This window comes from Vulpes vulpes, chromosome 8, assembly GCF_048418805.1.
Source record: "Vulpes vulpes isolate BD-2025 chromosome 8, VulVul3, whole genome shotgun sequence".
Lineage (NCBI taxonomy): Eukaryota > Metazoa > Chordata > Mammalia > Carnivora > Canidae > Vulpes > Vulpes vulpes.
This window is the reverse complement of record NC_132787.1, coordinates 8,865,504-8,890,714: the sequence shown is the minus strand read 5'-3', so window position 1 is coordinate 8,890,714 and position 25,211 is coordinate 8,865,504. Positions and strand designations below refer to the sequence as shown.

The 25,211-nt window shown below is 40.2% G+C and overlaps 1 protein-coding gene across 2 annotated transcripts in view; it reads left to right on the top strand.

Moving 5' to 3' along the window:
• The window catches only part of ANO6 (anoctamin 6), a 184,795-nt gene extending 165,001 nt beyond the window's left edge, over positions 1–19,794 (top strand). For both annotated transcript variants that reach the window (XM_072765493.1, XM_072765492.1), the window contains 4 exons: positions 5,460–5,665; positions 9,738–9,937; positions 11,167–11,272; positions 16,496–19,794. In XM_072765493.1, the coding sequence (XP_072621594.1) occupies positions 5,460–5,665; positions 9,738–9,937; positions 11,167–11,272; positions 16,496–16,705 (722 nt within the window). In that variant the 3' untranslated portion in view covers positions 16,706–19,794. The remainder of the gene's footprint in view (positions 1–5,459; positions 5,666–9,737; positions 9,938–11,166; positions 11,273–16,495) is intronic.
• Positions 19,795–25,211: the final 5,417 nt, after the last annotated feature.

Below are 25,211 nucleotides of genomic sequence, written 5' to 3'. Positions count from 1 at the left end.
TTTATTAAATCACATTCTATATGTGAAATAATTGCTTTTAAAAATATACATTATACATGGAGACACATCTGCTTCCCTCAGTGAGTGAAAGGTTCGTCTTGTAGCTTCTTCAGTCAACAATACTTTGCAGTCTGGAGTTTGATTTGAATTTCATTCTTGCTTTTGTTATGTTTCGTGACCAGCTTTGATTAAGGATATAGCTTCAGTACGTAATGTAGAAGCTAGATTTATTTATTTATTCTTTTTCTTTCCAAACGGACTGCAAGACAATTACCTCTGATTCCACAATGAGTCATAATTGTAAATATTTCTTATCGGAGCTATTATCAGCATCAACAACAACATTCTAGGGCAGGATATCATTTGTTATTTTAGCACCAAATACATACCTTCGGGGGAAAAAAGTTATTTTTCTGTAGTTGACTACAGACACTCAAATAAATAGTGTTGTGAGAAGTTATAGGAAAAGGTTGTGCTTTGGGGGAAAGTTGGCATGACTTTTAGAGCTTCATAGTCTCCTTAAAATAATTGCCAACAAAATAATTTGGCATCATCCTACCCTACGAGAAAGGCTGGAATAACAACTGTTCAAGATAGACATTTATTAAATTGTTTTCCTATTATCAAACTAATACCTAATGAATTAGAAAAATTAATCCGTTTTTGAGAATAGGCAGTCTAATCTGTATTCAACACCACTACTTTTTGTTATTTGACCTTGTAAGAGACAAAATGGCCAAGTGCTTTTTGAATTATTTTTGTTCCTCTAAAATAAATACAGAGCACCTTTGGTGATGGTCTCATCACCACAGTTCCCTTCCTCTGGTTTTCCCCTTCTTCATCTGCCTTTCTAATTTTGCCTCCTAGCTGCTGAAGGGAACCATCTTCTAGCGGACGACCCTTCAACCCAACCACCAGCTCTGTTCCCCTCTGCCTAATGCAGGAGACTAGAATTCCCCTCTGTCTGAAACACCCTTCTCTTCTCTACGTGAGGAATTGCTGCCAAACCTCAGCAGTAACCTTTAACTTTTCACACAGATTTGCTGCTCTTGTCTGTAGGAATTAACAGCACTTGATTCCTGCCTTGATGGCATCTGATTATGTGCACACCTCCCCCCAGACTAGACTGATCCTGCTCAAGGTGGCTACACAGACCTTTGCCTCTTTCAGCCTCAGCTGGAGCACACCACCGTCTGGACTCCAGGACTCATAAATATTTAATTAAGGGACCTGAGCTTAGAGTTTCAACACACACATACAACTGTTAGTTGAGTTTACGTTAACATTGCCCCCACCATCCCACTGAAGTTCTTTATAGCTTGTTTTTGGGGTTTTATTTTTGAGTGAAATTTCTACGTTATTTATCTCCACCATCCTTGGAGATTATTAAAGTAATCCTATTATGTTAACCAAAATTGCCTCCCCAGGTGTATATGCCTGACTTCTGAGAATTCAGACACAGGATATAGAGAAATTGTCAGTCTAAAATCTGGAAGCCATAAAATACCATTTTGTACTTAGAGCACTACACAGCATAGACACCAGACTCTTGAGAACTTAATGATGGCTTCTCAGGGGGCAGGTGCCATAAATTAAATGCACTAAAGTGATGGAGGGGGCCGTTTTGTCTCTGGCCCTGCCTCTTCTACCCTTGTTAACTTGACTTCCCCATCCTCCATCTCTAAGTTAATTTTTAAAGATTAAAGCAATGACCTTCATATATTATTTTCTCCATTCAATTTACTATAATTAATATCAATACTTCTTCAGCATTTTCTTGTGCCCACCCCTTTTCTCTCTCCAGTGCTAACCCCACCTAAGTGCTCCTTACACTCTCCAGGACTCAGGCCAGTCTTCTCCCCACTACCTGCATTGGTGGTGATACCAAGATATGTAAGACTTGGTGCCCACCCTCACAGAGCCAAGTGAAGGATGGTCAATACCTAGTAGATTGTTAAGAAGGTAAATGAAGATCAGCCTTCCTAGAGCAGGTGATATTTGAACTGGATTTTGTTTTTTTGTTTGTTTTTTGTTTTATTTTTGAACTGGATTTTGAAGGATGGATGGAAGTTATCTGTCTAAAGTATGCTAAAGGGAATAGACATTTCATGCAGAGAGGGTGATACATTTAAAAGTACAAAGGCATGAAACAGCTTGGCCAGATTCTATGGTGAAAACAAAGGATCCAGAGGTGGGAATATCAGGTAAGCAAAAGCTAGGTCATAATGGGTCTTGCGTGCTTAGCCAGGAGACTTGAACTTATCCTTAATGAGCTTATCCTTACCCCCTGGAATACTTGTAAGCAAGAGAATTATATAATGTTTATGTTGAAAAAGATGAGGTCATTCTGCCGCAGAATGGAAGCTCTTTGGAAGGAAAAGGATATTTTGGGAGGCTATACCAGGTAACCCCCACAATTGGATAATCCCCACACCTAAATAGAGGCAGTGGGCATAGCCACAGGATCAAGGAGACAGATTCAGTAAGTGTTAAAGAAATGACTAATATGACAGGTGAAGAATAGAATCGAGATAATTTCCAGGAGATCGAATATGCAGGTGGATTATGAGGAGAAGAACTAGTTTCAAGAAAATGGTTCACCACTGGGTATTTTGAGTGCAAGGTGCCCATGGGCCACATCCATAGCAGCGACCATTAGAAAGATGGATTCCCTAGGAGCTCAGAGGAGCTTCAGATGAGGCCATAGGGGTGATTCAGGCACGCCAGGCACAGATTCGATGATGAGGCCCTGGGGAAACGGGGCATTTAAAGGGTAAATGGGGAAAAAGATCCACAAAAAAGAGGAAGACTGGCAGAAGAGTTGGAAGAAACGTAGCAGAGAGTTGTGTCAACAGAGAAGCTTAGAAGGTGGTAACGTTGCTTAAGAGAGATTTGAACACTGACTAAAAGCTTAATGCAAAATACGCAGTCAGGGTTGGGAAGCAAGAGCCGAAGCCCACACTTAACTGCTGGACAGTGGGGAAAGGTGGAAGAAGCATTCTGTAGCATTTAAAAAAAAATTGTGTGCATGTGCATGCACGCACACACACGTACACAACCCTACCTTGGCTTTTTAAAATGATTTAAATAAAACAGAAATCAAGAGGGAAGAGCATTCCACCAAGAGGGAAATGTTTGGCCATATCAAAAGCAGCCTAGCGATCCAACAAATAAGTACTGAGATGTACACTGATTTAGGAATAGGCAGTCACTGAAAAGTGAGCCCCGCAAGGGCAGTGGCAGTGCAGTGGTGAGGGCTGTGGCAGGATGAGGAAGGAGTGAGTGATGGAGAAATAGTCAAGTTAGGTACTTCAAGAAACCTGACCGTAAAGTGAAGAAGAAAGCATAGAAAGTGTTAGAGAGCAATCTTGGGTCATGGAAAAATTTTAGGCAAGGATTATTTTTGTTTTTAGTGTGTGGCTTTTGCCTTGTAGCATCCATAGGTCTTTTTTGTTGTTGCTCTTCATTTCAAAAGTTTAGAAAGTTCTCGCTTAAACGTCAAAACAGATTATGCCATGTTGGTTTTTCGTTATTTTTTAATTATCTCTAATTTATTTTGGCATCAGAAGTGAGGACTCTGGACCAGTTTTTCCAGTGATGTAGCTAATTGCCCCAGTACTTGAATCCACCGAATTGAATTATCACTCTTTCTGCATCTATTCTGATTAATTCAGAATTAGTTCTAAACTGTTTCAGTTGCCATAGGGTAATAATACACATTCACATACCTTAGAGCTGGTTCCATCTTATCCTTTTTCAGAAAGTCTCTCATACTGTAGTTCAAGCATCGCTCTTCATTATCTTACTCATGTAGATTTCTTAACGTTAGCATCACCTTTTAGCTTTAAAAAAAATCTATTTAGGATTATTAGCTAAATTTGCATTAGAATTCTAAATTATATTTTGGAGAAAAAAATTAAGTCCCCCAATTTGAATCTGCCCAGTTAAGAGTATGGTACATCCTACCATCCATTCATTTATCATTATTTGTTTTTATTTTTTACTTCCATTATCATATCACTGTTAACATTTCTCATTCTCACCAATTTATTCCTAAATAATCTGGACTTTTGCTGTTATTATAAATGGCGTCTTTTCTATTTGGGATTTTTTAACTGGGTTAATTGCTAGTATAGTCCTAATTTCTGGCTTCTCTTGAATCATGGGGAGATCTGGCAACATTGGATTCTCATCCCAACATGGCGACTATTGAGTAATAGTCCCTTTTATTAGGCTACATACTTGCCAGTTTACCACAGTTGACTGCACCCACTCCACTCATTTCTCTTACTTGCTTGGCCCCTGCAGGCCGATGAATTCACATAGAGGTAGGTGGTGCAAAGACACAGTCAGCAGCATAGCACCAAGCATTAGTGTCAACATCTATGACCTCACCAACTCTGGTCCTTGCCTATCTATCATCCCTGAAGCTGATGGCTCCTGCCTGGCCTGTGGACCTACCAAATCTTTCCATCCTTCTTTGTTCTTCTGCAACACACCCTGGCCTCTCAGAGCAGAAGCACATGCCCCACTCCTACCTACATCCCCTCCACATCTTGCCCTTCCTGGCCAGATTGATCCCTGCCCCTTTTCGAGCAGTAGCTATAAAGGGGCTGTAATCTTTTATTAACAGCCTTAGGTCCATATCAGTACTAGTTTACTTGAAAAATTTCTCTTAGATCTCCAGCCTTCTCATTTCTAATCTTTACCCCCCTGTGGTACAGCTTGCCCCAAATCTCTATTGCCCCATCTATAGCGAAGTCACATAAATTACAGATAAGGAAGAAAATAACGTCTCAGCCATCACTTGATTTTTTACTTACTGTGACCACATAGACTGCAACAACTTCAAGATAAAAGTTCCTGAAGAAATGTATTTTGCCTTATTAGGACACTTCCATCACTAGATTTCCCTGATTCGTAATAATATTAAAAATTCTCTGAATGCACCGCATTGCATCTACAGACACCAGGGGAGCTTGCTCATTTGCCTGTTTCCAGCATGTTTCTTCTAACATTCCCTAAACATAGCCTTCCCCAAAGTACATTTCTTTTTAACTTGTTAGATACTTCCACAATAGTCCTTTTCTTTTTTTTAACCCTAAAACACAAATCATCTTCCAACATCCAATTATTTCAACAGAGAATGAATATACTTAGAGTGTCCCAACTTTATTACCAGCAAATAACTTTAGTTGATTAAAGATTTTCAGTATATTATTCCTATTATGCATATACACGTGAATGAAATCGGCTATAACTACTCGTCTTTCCAGAGACTTCACATTTGTCTTTTGTTTGGGTTCTTTCAGTGTTGAACATTGTTATTACCATGGATGTCTTTTCTCTCTGGTATTTAGTTTATTGTTTGCCTTTCTCTTGCTTTATAAGAGTAAAGGAAAATATGTTGTCCTTCCATCCACCCACCACTCCATGATGCGTGTCCATTCCATTGACAGTTATTCAGTTTGGGTTCGTCACCTTATTTGTGGCCTCTTTTCCACTGGCCCCTCTGTTGGCTCTGGTGAACAATATATTGGAAATAAGAGTGGACGCGTGGAAAATGACTACCCAGTATAGACGCATGGTTCCAGAGAAAGCCCAAGACATCGGAGCATGGCAGCCCATCATGCAAGGAATAGCAATTCTGGCTGTGGTGACCAATGTGAGTAAACCTGGGCTTCACAGGATAAAGACCTTGAAAAGTCCAAAAATGCGTTAGTGTTGCTACCTAAAGAATTAAGTGTTTGCTGTTTTTTTTTTTAAAAACGGGAGGGAGATGCCAATACCATCATCCATATAAAAACAGTTGTTATAACTGTGATTATTATTGTTTAATGATTTTAATTGTTTATTATTATTATTAATGACTTAAAAAGTCAAGACCTCTTACAGGGACAGTTGCTAAGAGTGGCCATTATATTATTGTTCATTTGTTTAAGTCTTTATTCAATAGAAACATGGTAATGGTAATAACAGTAAGTACTAATTCTCTTAATCCTCACAAGACTGTAAAAGAAGTATCATTCTACCATATTTTATTATGTATTCCAAACTATCGACTTAAAATATTAACTCTTTGATGATAAAGTACTTTGTGAGTTCCATTCATGTGTCACCTTCTTTGATTCCTAGGCAGAGGTTCTTCAAGAAGGGGGGCTCTAGAGTGGGCCTCATTTCTCCTCTCTACCCCACCCTTGGCCTTTGCTAGCCACTCTCTGGTCATTAGCTAAGCAGCCTCATACCCTGCATGTGTCCCAGCTGTGAGGAACAGAACACAATCTTTTACAACCTGTATAGATCTTGGACCAATCTGAACAGTCAGTGTCTGTCTGCCTGTCTGTCTCTCTCTCTCCGCCCCTGCCCAACCCCCATTTTTTTTTTTTTTAAACACAAGCCAATAAGGAGCTCTCAGGAAGAACAATTTCCATCCCAGCCCAGCAAGGGAATGATTACCTTCCCTAGAAATAGCCTTACAATTAGGGCTATTTCCTCCCTTATTTCACTACGCATTTTATTTCCAGGTCACAGTCCCCAACAAGATGATATCCCAGTTTTAATTTCTTAGTGAAGCCACACTTGCCCTGAGTCTGCAGCCTTTTTCCACGAGCACTTGTAGAAACAGAACAGAATTCAGCAATGCCTGTGGGTCATCAGGCTTCAGGTCAGGCTCAGCACTGTAGACACAGGTCAGACCCAAGGTCCAGCTCCCTGCACTGCAGCTTCTCGGCCGCATGACATCTGGCCAGGATTTAACACATCAGAGCTTCATTTTACCATTTGTAAGTTGAAAATTCCCAGCTCCTATTTTAAGAATATTATATACCATAAAGGGTGACCAAGGACTTCAGTGAGCTAATGCATAGAATGCACAGAGCCTGGTCCTCATGCAATCTTAGCTGCTGCTGTGTCATCTTCATCACCCATCGTAACAGTGACTGTGTAGACTTTGACAGATGTCTAAACTAAAGGCACAAGAATTTTACAATGTGTCACTGAGCCATGGTTACAGCTTTACACAGTAAAGCATATTACCTGGAACCCAGCTGTCACCACCACCACCAACCCCAAGAACCCTCAATTTATCTGACTCCTATGCTATCCCTACTTTTTGGAGAAAGTTGCAAATGGCACACAAAAAAAACAACTGCTAGGTGATATCATTTTCCATTCGCTCAGGTACCCCACACCTTCAACATCCACTGTGCTACGAAATGAAGACTGATATTCAGAAATAGGACACTGAAGCCTTTCACATTCTACGATCATAAAAGAATGAATCTGTCACATCCAATATGCTATACAACACTAAGCAAGGCAGGAACATAGAATTGTGTGCTTTAGGAAAATTTGAGCAACAAGGTTTGAAGTTAAAAGGGTTTTTGTTTGACCTTCAGCTAACCAGAAAATCCAAATGACTCATACTCTCCATTCATCCCTCAGCACTCTGGTTTGATTGTGTTAGGCACCTTTTCCTAGTATCCCCAGCATGGCTCCACTCCATTAGCACATTTGGGGTACTGGCTGTGTTACTAAGGCTACTCTGTGGGTGTGGGTGTGCATATATACACACACAGGCACATGCATGCCTGCTAATTGGTGCTACTCATTCTTATCCAAGTAGTTGTTTTTTCTTACAGCTTAGGCATCATTTTATTACAGCCTAGGAAACCTGCCTTTTAGATCATTGATGGAACTATGGACGATCCTCTTTTCCATATTATTAGGATTCCATACTGCTTCCAAGATGCAGGTCCTGTGTATGTTTTATACGCATAAGAATTAAACATGTACATTATTCCCTCACAAACTTAATGCATACCTCTACAATCTCCTGAGCCCAAAAAGGGCTAACTTTCCATCATAGGAGAACTTTTAACTATAGGAAAAGAGAATAGCTAGCAGGGATGAAAATGGACATCAAGCAGGAGTTTGGTATAAAATCATTCATTTTAAAGCTGCTGGTCTAATAAATAAGCTGAATTGATATGGTTGTATCAGGCCACAGTATCTGCCATTGAAAAGCAATCAATTTATTTTGATATCAATGGAAAATCATGTTCAGAACAGCATGGGAAGTGAGGCACACCACATTATTTGTCCTCTTACAGTGTGTCTCAAAGCAGCTCAATGCAGGAGGAAAAAGTGTCTTGTCAGAAGACAAGAGAATTATCTTCCTTGTTGGAATGTTTGTAGCTTTCTGGAGCACATCTGCAGGTGATTCTGTAAAGAGCTATAGTTACATGATAACAGGAAATTTTAAACTACTGAAATCTGAAAAAAAAGTAAAATAGTCTTGCCTTGCCCCCTTGCCCCCCAACCGACAGGCAAACACACACACACACACTTCACTTGGGAGGAAATGACAAAACTGGTTCTACTAGTGGGAGTAATTTTGCAATAGAAAAGCCCCTTGGTTGTTTTTCTTGCTCTGATATCTTGTTTGTTGGCTTGTGGTCTCACTGCATCTAAACCATATGTTCAGATGAATACTATTAAAAATCATGGTGTGCCAAAAACATGTCTTTCTGCTTCAATAAATGACTGAATCATTGAGCTTTGTTTATGCACATAGAATTTGGGTTAAATTATATTCCTGACTTTCTCCTTCTTTGAAACCAGCTTAACACAGTAGAGAGTTTAAAGCCCAAATTAAAGCATTTTAGAGAAAATTCAGGTAATTTGTAATAGTTTTACATCCTAATAAGGTCTGCCTGACATAGACGTAGGTTTAAAATTGATCTAAATTCATTCCTGTCATCTGGAAACACACTAAACTTTGTTATTTGATCATGTATAATGTTCACAACTGTGTTCAGTTAGTCTTTTTGAAGTTTAGAGGCTTAGACACTAGATCTAATAAAGTAGGCATACATTTGACTGTATGAAGGGAACAACCCCAGTATAGTTTCTTGCTACCTACATTTTAAAATTAATAAATTCTTGTTCTCTAATGAAGCAACACACATAAGCTCATACTGAGAGTTTAAAATCAGACTATGGGTTGGCTTGTATAAATAAGTCAAGATACTGTAGGGGGAAAAAGTGATTTTGAAGGCCATTATTAGAACAAGGAAAATCTATTTTATGTAATATATTCTACTTTTAAGAGGCAAGTGATTTAAAAATCAGTTTTATATCAATTGTAAAAACTCTACAAAGAAATTATATAAGGTCAAATTATTTTCATAATTTTGACACTAATATTACTTATACAAAAGGGCCTTCAAAATCCTAAAAGAAAGATTAAAATTATATCAAGTGGAGTTCCAAGGTTGATTGTATAATATTCTCGTATAATATTCGTATAATATTCTCGTATAATATTCTCATTCGTATGATCGTATAATATTCTCATTCTTGAAAATCTAACTTATATACAATATATGCAAGCAACCTGAGTTAATCCAGAATACTCTGGTCTACGATTGTTCTTACTGTACTTAAATATAATAGGCAACTTGCAGGCCTTTACTTTTCATCTGCAGATGGACTTCATGACAGCCCTTATGGGAACTGAAGTCCAAGAGGAAGCAACTGTTCTTTAAAGCAGCTGCTCAAAGACTTTAGGACATTCGCTATCCATATCCATTGGACGGGAAAAGATTAAAGTTTCTGAATCTTTCATGTAAAAAAAAAAAAAAACAACTGATAAAAACATAATGTTGGAGTGTTTGTTAACCATCACTGTAAAGGCCCTAAATTAATGCCCCCTTGTTATTTCCCTCCCCACATAGGCCATGATCATTGCTTTCACGTCAGATATGATCCCCCGCCTGGTGTATTACTGGTCCTTCTCCGTCCCTCCCTATGGGAACCACACCCAGTACACCATGGAAGGATACATCAACAGTACTCTCTCCTACTTCAACGTCTCAGACTTCAAAAGCAGAAGCAGGGGAAGTTCAGCCTCTGATTTTGATATCCGTACATGCAGGCAAGTTTTGCTGATATGTTTAAAAATGTACTTCATCTTTTAAAGGACTTTTACTGCAATGTAATTCTAAATTACTGGAAATACTTTATCCCCCTAGTTTTCTTTTCAGCCAAACTTACAGACTAGGGTCAGAATTTACAAATCAAACCATAAAACGCATGATTTAAAGGTGAGAGCTTCAAATGATTACAGGGAGACTGATCCTGTAGAACAAGTCTTGTTTGCATCTTAGAAATGAAGAAACTCAAGGAACCCCCAAAAAAACAAAATAATTCAGTTGTTATGCCTAATCTGTTATTCAAGCACAACTTTATGACTTTATGTACTGAATGCAGCAAAGTAGCACTCTCCAAGAAATGCAAAGATGAGAAATGTAGAGACCTCATGCTCGTTTGGCAGTATTCTTAGAGGCATTCCTTTCTCTCTGCATTGATTGTAATGTCTGGTAAGGTCAACTATGGACAATGAACATCAAGTAAATCACTAATTGATAAAGTTTTTTGACTACAGATGATACAGTTTTGTGTTTTTTTCCCCAATCAGAGTCCTAACCTTACAGGAGGCTTTAAATCTCATTGAGTTCAGTTCCTCAAGCCCTTTTCTGGTTCAGATTCTCAGCAACCCAACCAAGAAACCAGAAGTAAGCCCAAATAAATGTTTCTAGAGCCTCTTCAGAATCCCACATTGAATCTTATCTTACTTGACATAATTCTAAAGATTAATCAAACTCTTCCGGGTCTAATAGGGTACAGGCAAAAAATGTGAGATGTGCTTCCTGAGGGAGCCAGACTAACAGCAGTAGCACATGACATCTAATAAGGAAATTAGGTTGAAAATTATAACAAGCAGATGGGCAGCCCATAGCTGAGTGAAGCCTGAGGATACCATTCTATAAATAAGTTTATAAACCTGTTTCTGAAAATATGCTACATTGTTTTGGTTATGCTCTTTTGAGAAAGCAGGAATAAAACTTTGACAAAAAAAGGTTTTTAATACTTTTGTTTTTACACATATGGAATATGTCATTACCATCATCTTCCAATTTTATGTTAAGTATTACTGGAGTTATTATTTCAGGATTTTGTAGCCAAATTAAACTCTTGGAGAAAATTTATATGATGTCCGATTTTAAAAAGCTTTGCATTAAATATGACCTCTTTTGAAAGGGGCCCCTGCTTCCAGTACTTAGTCCAAAAGAATCTCCTGATATCCCAACGTTTTGTTTCCAGGTATCGTGATTTCCGGAACCCACCTGGACACCCACAAGAGTATAAACACAACATCTACTACTGGCACGTGATCACAGCCAAGCTGGCTTTTATCATTGTCATGGAGGTAGGAGAAGTGTACTTTGAAATAGCTTATAAGGCAGTATATTTGCAGACCTCTGCTTAGCCTTAAGACTCGCCAATTCTGGCTTAAAAATATGTTCTTTTCTCTTGCTAGTAATTATTTTAGGACATCTGTTAATCAGATTTAACAGGAGCATGCCCATAATGCTCTCATTAATGAAATGAAAGTGATTATCTGCCTGGAAAGGTAAAAACATGTTGTGTGCTAGGGGGATTGAGTGCCTCTCAATTCAGTATTGAGTGCCTTGTTTAAAAATCTGGGGCACTGGGCTGCATGAAGGCCTATGGAGGGGCTTATTCAAGACAACTAAGAGGTGATCTCTGCCCCTGAGAAACTTTTATTGCTGTAATAGTTTTATTTGTATTATCATTAAGTATTTTATTAAATTTTCATAATATACCTCATATCACAGTTTCTTATAGTCCTAAAATTAACTAGCTCTTAAAAATGGCTACTAAGAAATTGAAATTTGAAATTGATCTAACCAACTCTACTTCTTTCACTGAGGGAATAACTGTGAAGCCCCAGAAGGGTGTGGTCAGTTAGGATTACATTTAACTGCAGAAAACCCAAAACCCATCTATAGTGGCTTAAACAAAGGTTGATTTTTCTCACATGACACAGTTCACTAGAAGTAGGTGGTTGCTCCCGAATCAATACCAGTGTGCTGATGTGAGGACTGCATCTCTGATTCCCTAGGCTCTCTCTCTCAGCATGTCATGTATGGCTGTAGTGTGAGCCCTACAACTCCAAATGCAACACATTCTAGACAATAAGGAGAAAGAAAGGTGATGTTAGCCATATATGTTCCTTTTTGTCAGGAAAGAAAACGCTTTGCCAGAAGCCTCCAGGGCAGACTTCCACCTGTATCACATTGGCTAGAACCAGAGCACCTGATTCCTCCTCACAGCAAAGTGGGCTGAGACCAGAGGCATTTGGTTTGCTCTAAACAAAGTGAGGATCTATTAGCAAGAAAAAAGTGAGATAAGCTGCCTGGCTTTGATAATTTTTCTACCATTGTAATAGCTACTAAAATAGTAACAGACGAAGAAACAATTCATCATTAGCTCACCATCCTAAGTGGACTCCTGGAGTATCTGATACGTCAGCGAGAAATCACTAGTTTATATTCAAATATATAATTGCCAAAGTATTTGGACTTCTGATATCGTGGTTGACTAGATACTGTGAGGGGCCATTTCAGTACAAAACATTCACCATCAGGGACATCTGAGTGGCTCAGTGGTTGAGCATCTGCCTTTGGCTCAAGTCATGATCCTGGGGTCCTGGGATCGAGTCCCACATTGGGCTCCCCACAGGAAGCCTGCTTCTTTCTCTGCCTATGTCTCTACCTCTGTGTGTCTCTCTTAAATAAATAAAATCTTAAAAAAAAAAAAAAAAGACATTCACAATCAGCTTAAAGTATAATTTCCTTTGTATCTTTGAGAAGAATCTGCAAAGGGGAACAAAGATGATGGCTAAAATAGAGCAGTGAGCACCCCTGAAGCACTGGAGTGCTCTAAGAATGAGCACTGTCATCAGTGCCTCCCTCTAAAGCCTCAAGGATACTAGCAGTGGGTCAGAAGTGAGATGGACAAGCTGAGCTTGAGACTCTTGGATTCAGCCAGGGGCCCCCAAAAGGGCTAAATTTGTCTCAGAGCAGAAGGAAATTTGTATATTCTCTGGAGAAAAGACGTCGTCAATTTAGACCATAGTTTTTTCTCAGATTGAAATAATCAAATACAAGCTTCCGGAGATCAACAATAAAAAAAAAACAAAACAAAACAAAAACAAAAACACAAGTAGACTCAAGGGAAAAAAAAAAAACTAATTTGGACCCTCAATAACTTTAAGAGAATGTTAAGAGTATGTATCATCAGATTAGGAATATAAATCAAAGGTGTTTGAATATGTTTGAACAAATAAGAGATTCACAAATGAGCAAACAATAAGAAACTAAAAATTATAAGATAATTTTGAAAAATATATAGTTGTTGAAATGAAAACACCATATGGATTAAACAGAAGTTTGGAGAGAGAGTAAGTTGGGAGATAGGTCTGAAAAATATTACTCCCAGCCCATTACACAGGAAGAGAAGAAAATGGAAAATACAGAAAAGAGATTAAGTGATTTTCAAAAAATTCACAGAAGGAAAAAAAAAAGATACTAGAGAAGAGGCAATATGTGAAGAGTTAAGGGCTAAAATTCTTCCCAAAGTAATGACAAGCATCTGTTCACAGAGCAGAAAGCACAGCAAACACCAAGCAGAATAAAGAAATCCATGCTCACACAGATTGTGACAAAAGCGCAGCTCATCAAAGATAAGATCTTAAAAGTAACCAGAGAAAAAGGACAGATGAGTAATAAGGAAAATTAAAATTGGAATGAGAGTAGACTTTAACATAGAAGCCAGAAGAGAGAAGTCAAATATCTTCAGAATGCTAAAGAAGGCAGCTATAAACCTAGAGTTATAGCAAAACTTTGAATAATTGAAAAATCTTTCCATAAAGAAAGCACCAGGCCATATGGTTTTGTAAGAGAGTAATGCCATACTTTCTAGAACAGATCATTTTAGTTACCTCCAGAGATTAGAAAAAAGAAATACTCTCCAACTCCTTTTAGATCCTAAAATCAGACAGGAATAGAAAGAGGAAAATTATAATCCAGTCTCCTTCATTACATAGATGCAAAGATCTTTCTAAAATGTACCAATTGAAGCTAGCAATATGTTTTTTAAAGATGACATCAGACCACATTGGTTTATCCCAGAAAGGCAAGGGTGGCATAAAACAGCAAATCCACGTCTATAAGTATTACCTAACATCAAAAATAGATGGGAGAAAAACCCTCTTTTTCCAATTTTTGCCTCTTTTCTATATAATTTCCATCATTCAGATCTCTGTCATCTCAAATATTCTCCACCCTCACATTACCTAACTTACCAGAAGTATTTGACCCAGGTGATCACTGTCTCTCCTCACGTGGCTCTCATGAAAACACTTTTTCCCCCCTTTCCTCTTACCTCACTAGGCAGTTCCTTCTTAATTTCTTTGCTAGTCCCTTCCTTCTCTTCTCCTGAGTGATCCTGGAGCTCATTCCTTGGTTGTCTTCTTTTCTCTCTCTCCTCAGCCTTGGTGACCTTACAGTCCGTTGGCTTTAAGTGCCATCTAAATGCCAGTGACTCACTATATATATATATAATCTCCAGAACACCTCTCCTGAACTCAACCCATGAATCCAACTGCCTACTCGACCTTTCTGCTTGGATAGCTACCAGATAAATCTACTGCCCCAAATGCCTCTATTTTCTTAAATGCACTAGGAATAGTCTCCTCCCAATCCTGCCCTAAATGTTCCATCCACAGGGAGTCGGTCCCCGCTCAGTCACGGGAGTTACATCTCACTGGTTGTTCAGAACAAAATTCTTGGAGCCCCCCACTTGGCCCACATATAGTGCTGTTGGCTTTTCCTTTGATAGTATATTGCATGTCTGACCACATCTTGCCAGCTCTGCTGCTACAACCAGGTTGGAGCCACCATCATTTCTTGCCCGAATTAGGGCCACAGTCTCCTAACTGGGCTCCCTCTTGTCTTCATATCTCACTCAGAGTAAAAGGCAAAGTCCTTATGGTGTCGTGCAAGGCCTGACAATCTGGACTTGCCCTGTTACCTCTCTCAAGTCCCTTCTGTCCTCACTCACTTCACTCCTGCCCTGCCATTCCTGAAATACAGCTGTAGGCTTCCCCCAAATAGGCAGAGGGAAGTGCAGAGCCTCGAATGTCTTTCCTCCTGGTTTCTGCATGGCTAGTTCTCTCACCTCTTTAAAGTCTTTGCTCAGTGGGGCATATCCAGACTAATCTGTATAAAATCTATATGAAATCTGCCTCCCACATAACACAGAAACTCTTACTCTGCTTTACTGCTTTCACCAGGCTCTTATCACCTTCACACCATGTGCAATTTATTTTTAACTGGGTTTATTGTGTATTATCTGTCACCTTGGTAGGTCAGAGATTTTTGAATAATGAACAAATAAAAATGTGTTCAATGTCATTAGTCATCAGAGAAATGTAAGAGCAAAGTGAGAGACCATTTTATCGTCACTATGTGGGTGAAAGAAAGAATTGATGACAACAGGCGCTGGCAAGAATGTAGAACAACTGAAACCATCGTATGCTGCTGGTGGGTGCAGAAGCTGGTTTAACTACTTTGGAAAATACCTGGCACCATCCTGGAAATTTGAACATTCATGGAACAGAGCCTTGGCAGTTATACTCCTAGGTCATCCCCTTGAGAAACTCACAGATATCCTCCAGAATCCAAGTACAAAAACATTCCCATCATCGTTGTTTCTAAAACAAACACTGAAAACAACCCAAATATGTTTTGATGGGGGAATGGATAAATTATAGTATATGCAAACAGGAGACTATTATACAGAATTGATAATGAATGGACTACAGCTATGTGCGATAACACTGATGGATTAGAAACTAGTTTTGAATGAAAAAAAAGTAATTTTTAGGGGCTCCTGGATGGCACAGTCGGTTGAGCATCCGACTCTTGGTTTCAGCTCAGGTCATGATCTTGAGGTCATGGGCTCAAGCCCTGTGCTGGGCTCCATGCTCAGCACAGAGTCTGCTTGAGAATCTCTTTCCCTCTCCCTTTGTAGCTCCTGCTCATGTGCACTCTCTCTCTCTCAAATAAGTTTTCCTTTTTGGAAAGTAATTTTCAAAAGACTAGATAATATCGTACTTTTTTAGAAAGCTCAACTCGAGTGAGACTTGAGACTGGGGACAGATACATCTTTGGTTAAACTGGTTTTCAAAAATAAAATCATACAGATATACTCAGACAGATGGGAGAGTGTTAACCTTTTGGGAAGAGACCTGGGAATGAGATGGGAAAGAAAAACACAGGAAAAATACTACAGCATTGCCAGTGTTATAGATATTAGATACATTCTTTTCTACATATCAAATAGTATTCTTGAAATTTTTAAAGTTAACAAAAATGTAGCTCCTTGGTAGACCCACTTCTAGTGGGAGGGATGGGTTGTATGTGTACAATGCCCACCACCTTGACCAGATATATTTCCATGATGACTAGCAGGAAAAAAAAAAAAAAGAAAAAAATAATAAAGGAACTCTGTGTTCCCCTCCATTTCTTTGTGATTGACATTTTTTTCTTCTTCTCTCCCACAGCATGTCATCTACTCTGTGAAATTTTTTATCTCCTATGCAATTCCAGATGTATCGAAAAGAACGAAGAGCAAGATCAAGAGAGAAAAATACCTAACCCAAAAGCTTCTTCATGAGAACCACCTCAAAGATATGACGAAAACTATGGGGGTCATAGCTGAGAGGATGGGGCCAGTGGTAACAGATAACAATTTACGACCAAAATCAGAATAAGAGCTTTATGTTCTGAGAAGCACTTTACAGAATTTTACTCTGTCAAAATATATTATGAATCACTAATGAGAATGTTTAAGTTAAAACACTTTGGCAAATAGGAGTCTTCGCTATTGCCATTTTCATATCGATTATTTTTTCGGTGTCAGCCAGCCACGCAGGGACTGGAAAATGTAAAACTTAGATCACGAAGCGCATAAAACTAATCACCTGGAAAACCAGAAATGTTACCCTTTTTTGATAAATTGGGATTTCTGTAGCACGAGAAATCTTGTAGTGTGCTTAAAAACCACCCCTTCCAAAGCAGAATGGATTTTGTCCCTCCGTTTGATTATTTTTATTCCTTTCTGTTCTCAAGCACATGATCCCCCTTCTAGGCAGTGTTTCATTGCTTCACTTCGCCAGATCTGTCCTAGAGTCATCTCTCCCTCACGGCACTTTCGTTAAAGACTAGACATGCTAGCTTTTGTGTGATTAAAAATAGCTAACTCAGAATTCAGTTTGAGTGCTATAGTAAGTGGCAAATAGACCAAAGAATTCACAATATTTAGGTGTATTAGCACATCCCTACAGAAAATGAAACCTCACTTAATAAGAGGAAATAGTCTCAGCCTTCATTTTGGCCTGTCTTTCCATCTCAAAGAAACACTCTTAATGGATTGGAATAAAGATAGCAAGGTTCTGAAGTGTATTTGTACTAATCCACAGTGACATCTTTTATCTTCCGGGAGCACTCTAGAATGTTCTGTGCCTAATCAGTGTTGACTGCTTTGCACATCTCAGGAGAGTAAGATGACAAAAGCGGGGAAAGTTACAGATTCAAATAGAATTGTAATTCCTATCGATCAGGATAATTAATTTACCTCTTCTAAAGATACGTAATTTCTTTAAAAAAAAATTGAAATCAAGCGATTAAAATTACATTTTTATCAACATAATGGTCTGGAAAGGTAAGCCCATGAGTTTCCCCAGGTGCCCTCTCTTCCTTAGATCCAAAAGCTCCGGCATTACAGATCACAAGCTCGCCTGGGACTGGCTCACCGAACAGCCGCTGTGCCATGACCACCACGGTGCTGTGCGCTTAGCAGAACAGCAAGCGCCCTAATTGTGAAGTGCGCTGTGATCGGCAGGGAGCGTCTGTCCTTTCGGGCAGGGATCCTGCATTTCCAAGGGATCGCCATACCAAAGCATCTGCCCCGGTGAAGGTGGTTCCCTACATCCTCCATTCCCATGTTCCCAGCCCAGTAACTTGTTGGTGACCTGCACGCCCCAGGGGAGGAGTGGCAGGGAGAGGAAGGAGACAGGAGGACACCCAGATCACTCTTGATCCAGAAGAGAGACTCTGGTTCTGATCCCAGCCTCCCTCAAGCCACAGTCCGGCCACAACCCTTTCCGTCTGCTAGACCTACCTCCCTGCTGACGCCCGTCTGCTCCACGTACATCTGGCCTTCACTCTGTTCAGCTCAGCGTCTTTACCTGTCCTCTACTGCCTTTCAGGTGCAGGGCCCTCGGGTGGGCTCTGGAGACGACCGGGGGCCTGCACCGCTCACTCTGGACTGTAACAGGGCGGTGCTGGCTGCAGGAGAGGGGGCCTGCACTGGGTTCTTGCTGGGTGGGCCACCACCCACTGCGGTGCTGCTAAATGCCCAGGTGCCAGGAGGAGCCCAGCCACTCCGAATCCCAGCAGCAAAGGAAAGGGAAGGCTGTGTCGGTGAGCAGACTTAGAGGCTTGTCATAATAGAACAGCTTACCTCAAGGTCACTGTTCTAAACACATGCCATGAATGTTTTGGGTTTTTGTTGTTTTTTTTTTTTTAAAGAAAAAAAAAAACACTATCTCTGTAGGATTCTTCAAACCAGTATTCTGGACTTCTGAATTGTCCCCCTGGATCAGGGACAACATTTCGCTAACTCTCTTGGTCACGTTCACAATGTGAAGAGCATGCTCACAACAAGCCACATGAGCCCTGACTGCACAGGGAGTCAGAAAGGATTTTCCTCCCAGCTCTTCATTCTGCACAGCACAGCCTGGGTGCATCTGGTCCTGTTCCCCGCTCACCTGTGACACTGCTCCTGCAAGTGGTGTCCCTTCCTCTCCCATTACCTCTGCTCTTCGCTGAAGTGTATGACTCTCTCCTTGCGTCGGATTGGGCGACCACTCACTGCTTATGGGAGCATAGAAAGGGAAATGTTCTTGCCTTATCTTCTTGTATATAAAACTTTAAGAGAATTGTGCATTTATGTTTTCATGAATCATCTTTCATAAATCATCTTCATAGTTTAAAATGTGCTTTTGTGGACAGGAGGGGAAAAAAAAAAAACCTCTACATTTTTAAAGGCAGGAAATCTGATGTATGACACTGCCAGTATTCCCCAAACAGTGGAGTAGAGGGGAACCAGGGTCACCTGTGACACCTACAGTGTTAATGTAACTCGAGTGCTGACTTGTCGGTGGTGAAGAAAAATGTGGGGCTGTGTCTGCAGGCAGGCACGAGCTGGATCTGCTGCTTCTAGAAGCAGCCTCCCAGGAAGAAGGGTGGGTAGGACACTGCACCCACGAGAGGAAACTCTGGCCCTCGACCTGCCCAGTGTTAACCACTAGAGAACTTTACGTTTTCTCTCCTTTTGTAATGCCTACGAGTCTTAACAGATTGGAGCATTAGACCAAAATACTCAGGAGATTTTTCTTTAGTATCCCTCAGCTACTCCAGACATGGCAGTAGAAAGGGACTGCTATCATTTTTGTTTGGAAACTAAACGAGGCCGTCTTATAAACTGTCACCAAATGCCTTCCCTTTTAATTACCCGTGCGTGTAGCCTGAATTGCAGAAAACATCAATTCACGATGGGGGGCAGGATATGCTCCGTTATTGAAACACTTCCTATGCCATTTTCTGATTGTACACATTATATTTTAAGAGGTTTGAAAAGTTAAGATGTATGAGCCACTTAACTAAAGCAGAACCGAAATAGTCATGATGCTTTCGTACACTGTGGCATAAGATGTAAAATTTGTAATGTTTTGTGAATGTGCATTTTAATATTCTTTTATAATTATGAGCATTTTAATAAATTCATTTTTAAGAACAACACCGTGGTCTGCTGTTTTGGTCTTCATGTTTTCAAGAAGGCGAGCATATCTATATCTGCTGTTTATCAAGTATGCATCACCCAGATAACACACGTGTGCTTTTGCGTAGAGGCTAAGCTAAATCCTTCACAGCCTCTGCTTACCTTGAAACACGATTTTTCTGGACAAAATTGGGTGTGGGTCTTTAGCTGGGGCTGCTCAAACCCAGTTGTTGGGAGTGAGCCCTGCCCAGGATGCTGTGCCTGGAGAGCAGGTGGGCATCAGAGACGAGCCGACATCTGCTCACCACACCCAGTGCACTGGCGTCAGGCAGCATCAGCAAGGAGGAAGAGGCCCCCTTCCACAACCAGAGAAAGTTGCCTGCTGATGCTAAACCATGATTGCAGGGCACAGTGCCACCCCAGAGAGGACAAGTCTCTAATAATCCCAGAAAGGCTCTGTTTGAACCTGCAGGGGCACTGGGTACAGAGAGGGAAAATTATGGAAAATAAAGGAAAATCTCATTAAAAAAAAAAAAAAAAGAAAGAAAATCAACCTTTTGACCGGGACATTTCCAGGTTTTAAATCTGTTTTGTTGGGGGCTTTGGGTTTTTTGTTTTGTTTTTGGCCAGATTTCATTAGGCTTCCAAGAAAACTCTAAATTGAGTATAATCCATAACTGGACCAACAGGAAGAAACCTTTTCTGATCCTTATATGACACCCTTGAGACCAGTATTAACATTATTCTTAACCTTCAAGCCTTTAGGTACAGCAAAGGGCTGACCAGAGTCTCGGTTAAGCTAAGTACCCCCTTCTCATTTGCAGGGCATGAGTCGATCATACAGTTATCCTTCAACTACACCTGTTTGAATGTCAGAGGTCCACTTATACAGATTTTTTTTTTTATTTTAAGATTTTATTTAGAGAGATAACATGTGCTAGCAGGGGGAGGCGCAAAGGGAGAAGGACAAGCGGACTCCATGCTGAGTGCAGAGCCCAATGTGGGGCTCGATCTCAGGATCCTGGGATCATGACCCAAGCCAAAATCAAGAGTCACTAAACCAACTGAGCCACTCAGGTGCCCCTACCTTTTTTTTTAAATAATAAAATTCTAATAAATACATACAGTACTATAAATACATTTTCACTTATTTTTTTTTTCTCTTCTCTAGCTCACTTTATTGTAAGAATATATAATATACAAAATAATGTACTAATTGGGCTTTGGCTGCTGGTCCAAGATGGCAATGTAGAAAGACCCTGAACTCCCCTCTCCCACAGAACCAAGCCAACACCTCTTTATAGAGCCGTTCCTCCTGAAGAACTGACACTGACCAAACAGCTTCTACACAACAAATGCTAGACCACAAAGAGAATAGCAACAGAGACATGGTAACAAAGGGAACCCCACCCCCATTGCAAACAGCAATGAAGAGGAATAGTTCAGAGGGACCATGAGCAGATTCATCTGCTCTTGGACACAGAAAAAAAAGGCCACTGTTTACAAAAACAACCAAAATACATGGCCAACCTAGAACCCTGTCAAATGACAGGGGAGCTGCAGGAGCTCACTCTGCGTCAGAGGAGCTGGTGAACCCCATAGTTTGCATTCATGCTCCACCTTGACAGGACAGACAAGAGCAGGGTCAGGGTGTCATAGCCAGCCTCAGCAAGGCCTGAACCCCTAGCCCACAGCAGCCTAAAATGCTATGGGGAACAGAAAAGAAAGTCATGGCTTAAGGGGGCAACTGGAATATAAAGGAGCCAGCCCTCGAATTCTGTCAAATGGCAGAGGAGCTGCTGAAACTCTCTCTCGGTTGGAGGGGCTGGAGAGCACGGGTTAAATTCCTTCTCCACCTGACAATGTGGACAGGAGCAAGGCCTGGACATGCTAGCAAGCCTACCACCTCAGTGATCCCCAAGCCCATACCAGCACCAGCTGTCCCACCAAGGTGGCCTCCTGCATGAAGCACACCAGGACCCCCCAGTCAGAACTCAGTATAGCTCCAGCCATATTACCAAGGTGATACAGGTGCAAAGTACCCCAGAACACTCAGGCCATACCACTTTGGCTCTAGATGACTTGCCAGGGTACCTCCAACTCTTACTTTGGCTCCAGACTATTTACCAGGGTTCTCTTCATGTGGAGAGCCCCGGGACCTCCCCCCACAACCATGGTTGTGCTGGAGTGTCCCTGGGCCCCAGGACACCCCAACCCACACCCAGCCTGGCTCTATCTGCCCTGTCATGGCACCGTCTACATGCATCAACCCAGGACACCCTGCCTTCGACCAACTCCAGCATCAACTGTTCTGCTGGGGTGCCCTCTGCACAGAGAGCCGGAGGACATTTTAGCTTGCACCTAATTCATCTTCAGCTATCTGGCAAGGTTGTACTCTACCGAGAGCCCCAGGACTGCCCTGGCTTATGTCCACTTCACCTCTGGCCATCCCATCAGGGTGACCCCACCCCCAGCCCACAATAGCCACAGCTCCAGCCAGTCAACCAGCCAAAGTCACCAGGCACACAGTCTACAAAGGATGTCCATGTACAAGGTCATTCCTTCTAGTTTAGGAGAAGTAGCTATTCTGCTACAGAAAGTCAAGCAAAATAAGGAGATAGAGGAATATGTTCCATATGAAAGAATAAGACAAAACGTCAGAAAAAGCCTAAATGAAATGGAGATAAGCAATGTGCCTGATAAAGAGTTTGAAATAATGGTCATAAAGATGCTCACTGGACTAGAGAGAATATCAAATGAACTCACAACTTCAAGAGAGAAAATATAAATATTGAAGAATATAGCAAGTGAAATTAAAAATACACAGAGGGAATCTACAGATTAGTGGATGCAGAAGAACAGATTAGCAATCTGGAAAATAGGATAATGAAAAGTGTCCAAGCTGAATAGCATGAAGAAAAGGGCTTTTTAAGAAAAAAAATTTAAAAATAGCTTTGGCTATCTCTTGAACAACATCAAGTGAACAAACATTTGCATGGTAAGGCCCCAGACAAAGAAGAGAGAGAAAAGGGCAAAAAAAATTATTTAAAGAAGTAATTGCTGAAAACATCCCTAATCTGGGGAAGAAAACAGACATCTAGATTCATGAAATACAGTAAATTTTGTTTTGAAATACAGTAAATTGCAAACAAGTTGAACCCAAGGAAATCCACACCATGATCTATAAAAATTAAAATGTCAAAGATTAAATATAAAGACAGAATTTTTTTTTAATTTTTTTATTTATTTATGATAGTCACAGAGAGAGAGAGAGGCAGAGACACAGGCAGAGGGAGAAGCAGGCTCCATGCACCGGAAGCCCGACATGGGATTCGATCCCGGGTCTCCAGAATCGCGCCCTGGGCCAAAGGCAGGCACCAAACTGCTGCGCCACCCAGGGATCCCTAAAGACAGAATTTTTAAAGCAGCAAGAGAGAAGCAACAACTAGCTAGGTATAGGGGAAACCCCATAAAGCTATCAGTTAACTTTTCAGCAGAAAGTTTACAGGCCAGAGAGAGTGATATATTCAAAGTGCTGAAAGGAAAAAATTTACTACCAAAAATATTCTATCTGGCAAGGTTTTCATTAAGAAAGAATTGGAGGAGAAATGAAGTGTTTCCCAGAGAAAAACAAAAATTTTTTAAAACCCAAGAACAATTAAAGGAATTCATTACCACTAAACCAGCTATGAGAAATGTTTAAGGGACTTCGTTAAGTAGAAAATAAAAAGCCATAATTACAACTAAAAAAAAATTATGGAAAGAAAAAAATGTCAGGAATAAAGCAAACATACAGTAAAAGTAGTAAAGCAAACACAAAGCTAGTATAAAGGTTAAAGACAAAAGTAGGTACAATCATGTATCTAAAAAAATTAGGTATGTGGACAAACAAGATAAAAAGATATAAAATATTAGGCAGCCTGGGTGGCTCAGCGGTTTAGCGCTGCCTTCAGCCCAGGGTGTGATCCTGGAGACCCGGGATCGAATCCACGTCAGGCTTCCTGCATGGAGCTTGCTTCTCCCTCTGTCTGTGTCTCTGCCTCTCTCTTTCTCTGTGTCTCTCATGAATAAATAAATAAAATCTTTTTTAAAAAGATATAAAATATGACTAAATTTATATGAAAATGGAGGGAGAAGTAAAAATGAAATTCTTTAAGAATGCGTTTGTACTTCAGTAATACCATCAACTTAATAGAGACTGCTATATATAGTTAGGATGTTACATATGAACCTCACAGTAACTACAAACCAAAAACCTGTAACAGATTCAAAAAAATAAAGAGAAAAAAGGCAATCATAACACTAAATTAAGTCATCAATCACAAGGAAAGAGAAGAAAGGAAGAGAGAAATACAAAAACTAGAAAACAATTAACAAAATTATAATAAGTACATGTCTATAAATAATTACTTTAAAGGTAAATGATCTAAATGCTCCATCAAAAGACATAGGGTGACAGAATGGATTAAAAAACAAACAAAAAAAGACTCATCTTTATGCTGCCTACAAGAAACTAATTTCAGACCTAAAGACATATAGACTGAAGGTGAAGTGATAGAAAATGATATTCCATGCAACCTGTAGGGAAAAAAAAAAAAAGCCAGAGTAGTATTAAGACACTATATCAGACAAAGTAGACTTTAAAACAAAAACAGGGATCCCTGGGTGGCGCAGTGGTTTGGCGCCTGCCTTTGGCCCAGGGCGCGATCCTGGAGACCCAGGATCGAATCCCACGTCGGGCTCCGGGTGCATGGAGCCTGCTTCTCCCTCTGCCTGTGTCTCTGCCTCTCTCTCTCTCTCTCTCTCTCTGTGACTATCATAAATAAATAAAAATTTTAAAAAAATCTGTTAAAACAAAAACAGCCAGGGTGCCTGGGTGGCTTAGTCAGTTACATACTGCCTTCAGTTCAGGTCATGATCCCAAGGTCCTGGAATTGAACCCTACATCAGACTCCTTACTCAGTGGAGAGCCTGCTTCTTCCTCTCCCTCTGCCTGCCATGTCCCCTGCTTGTGCTCTCTGTCAAATAAATAAGTAAGATCTTTTAAAAAATGTTTCTTAAAGACTGTAACAAGAGACAAAGAAGGGCATTACATAATGATAAAGAGATCAATCTAAACAAAACATATAGCAACTGTAAATATCTATTCACCCAACATAGGAGCACCTAAATACATAAAGCAATTATTGACAGTACAAAAAGAAAAAATTGACAGTAATACAGTAATAGTAGAAGACTTTAATACTCCTTTTACATCAATGAGTAGACAACCCAGGCAAAAAAATATCAATAAAGAAACAGTGTCTTTGAATGACACATTAGACTAGATGTACTTAGCCCTTATATACAGAACATTCCACCCCAAACAACAGAATAAACATTCTTTGCAGGTACACATAGAACGTTCTACAGGATAGATCACATATTTGGCCACA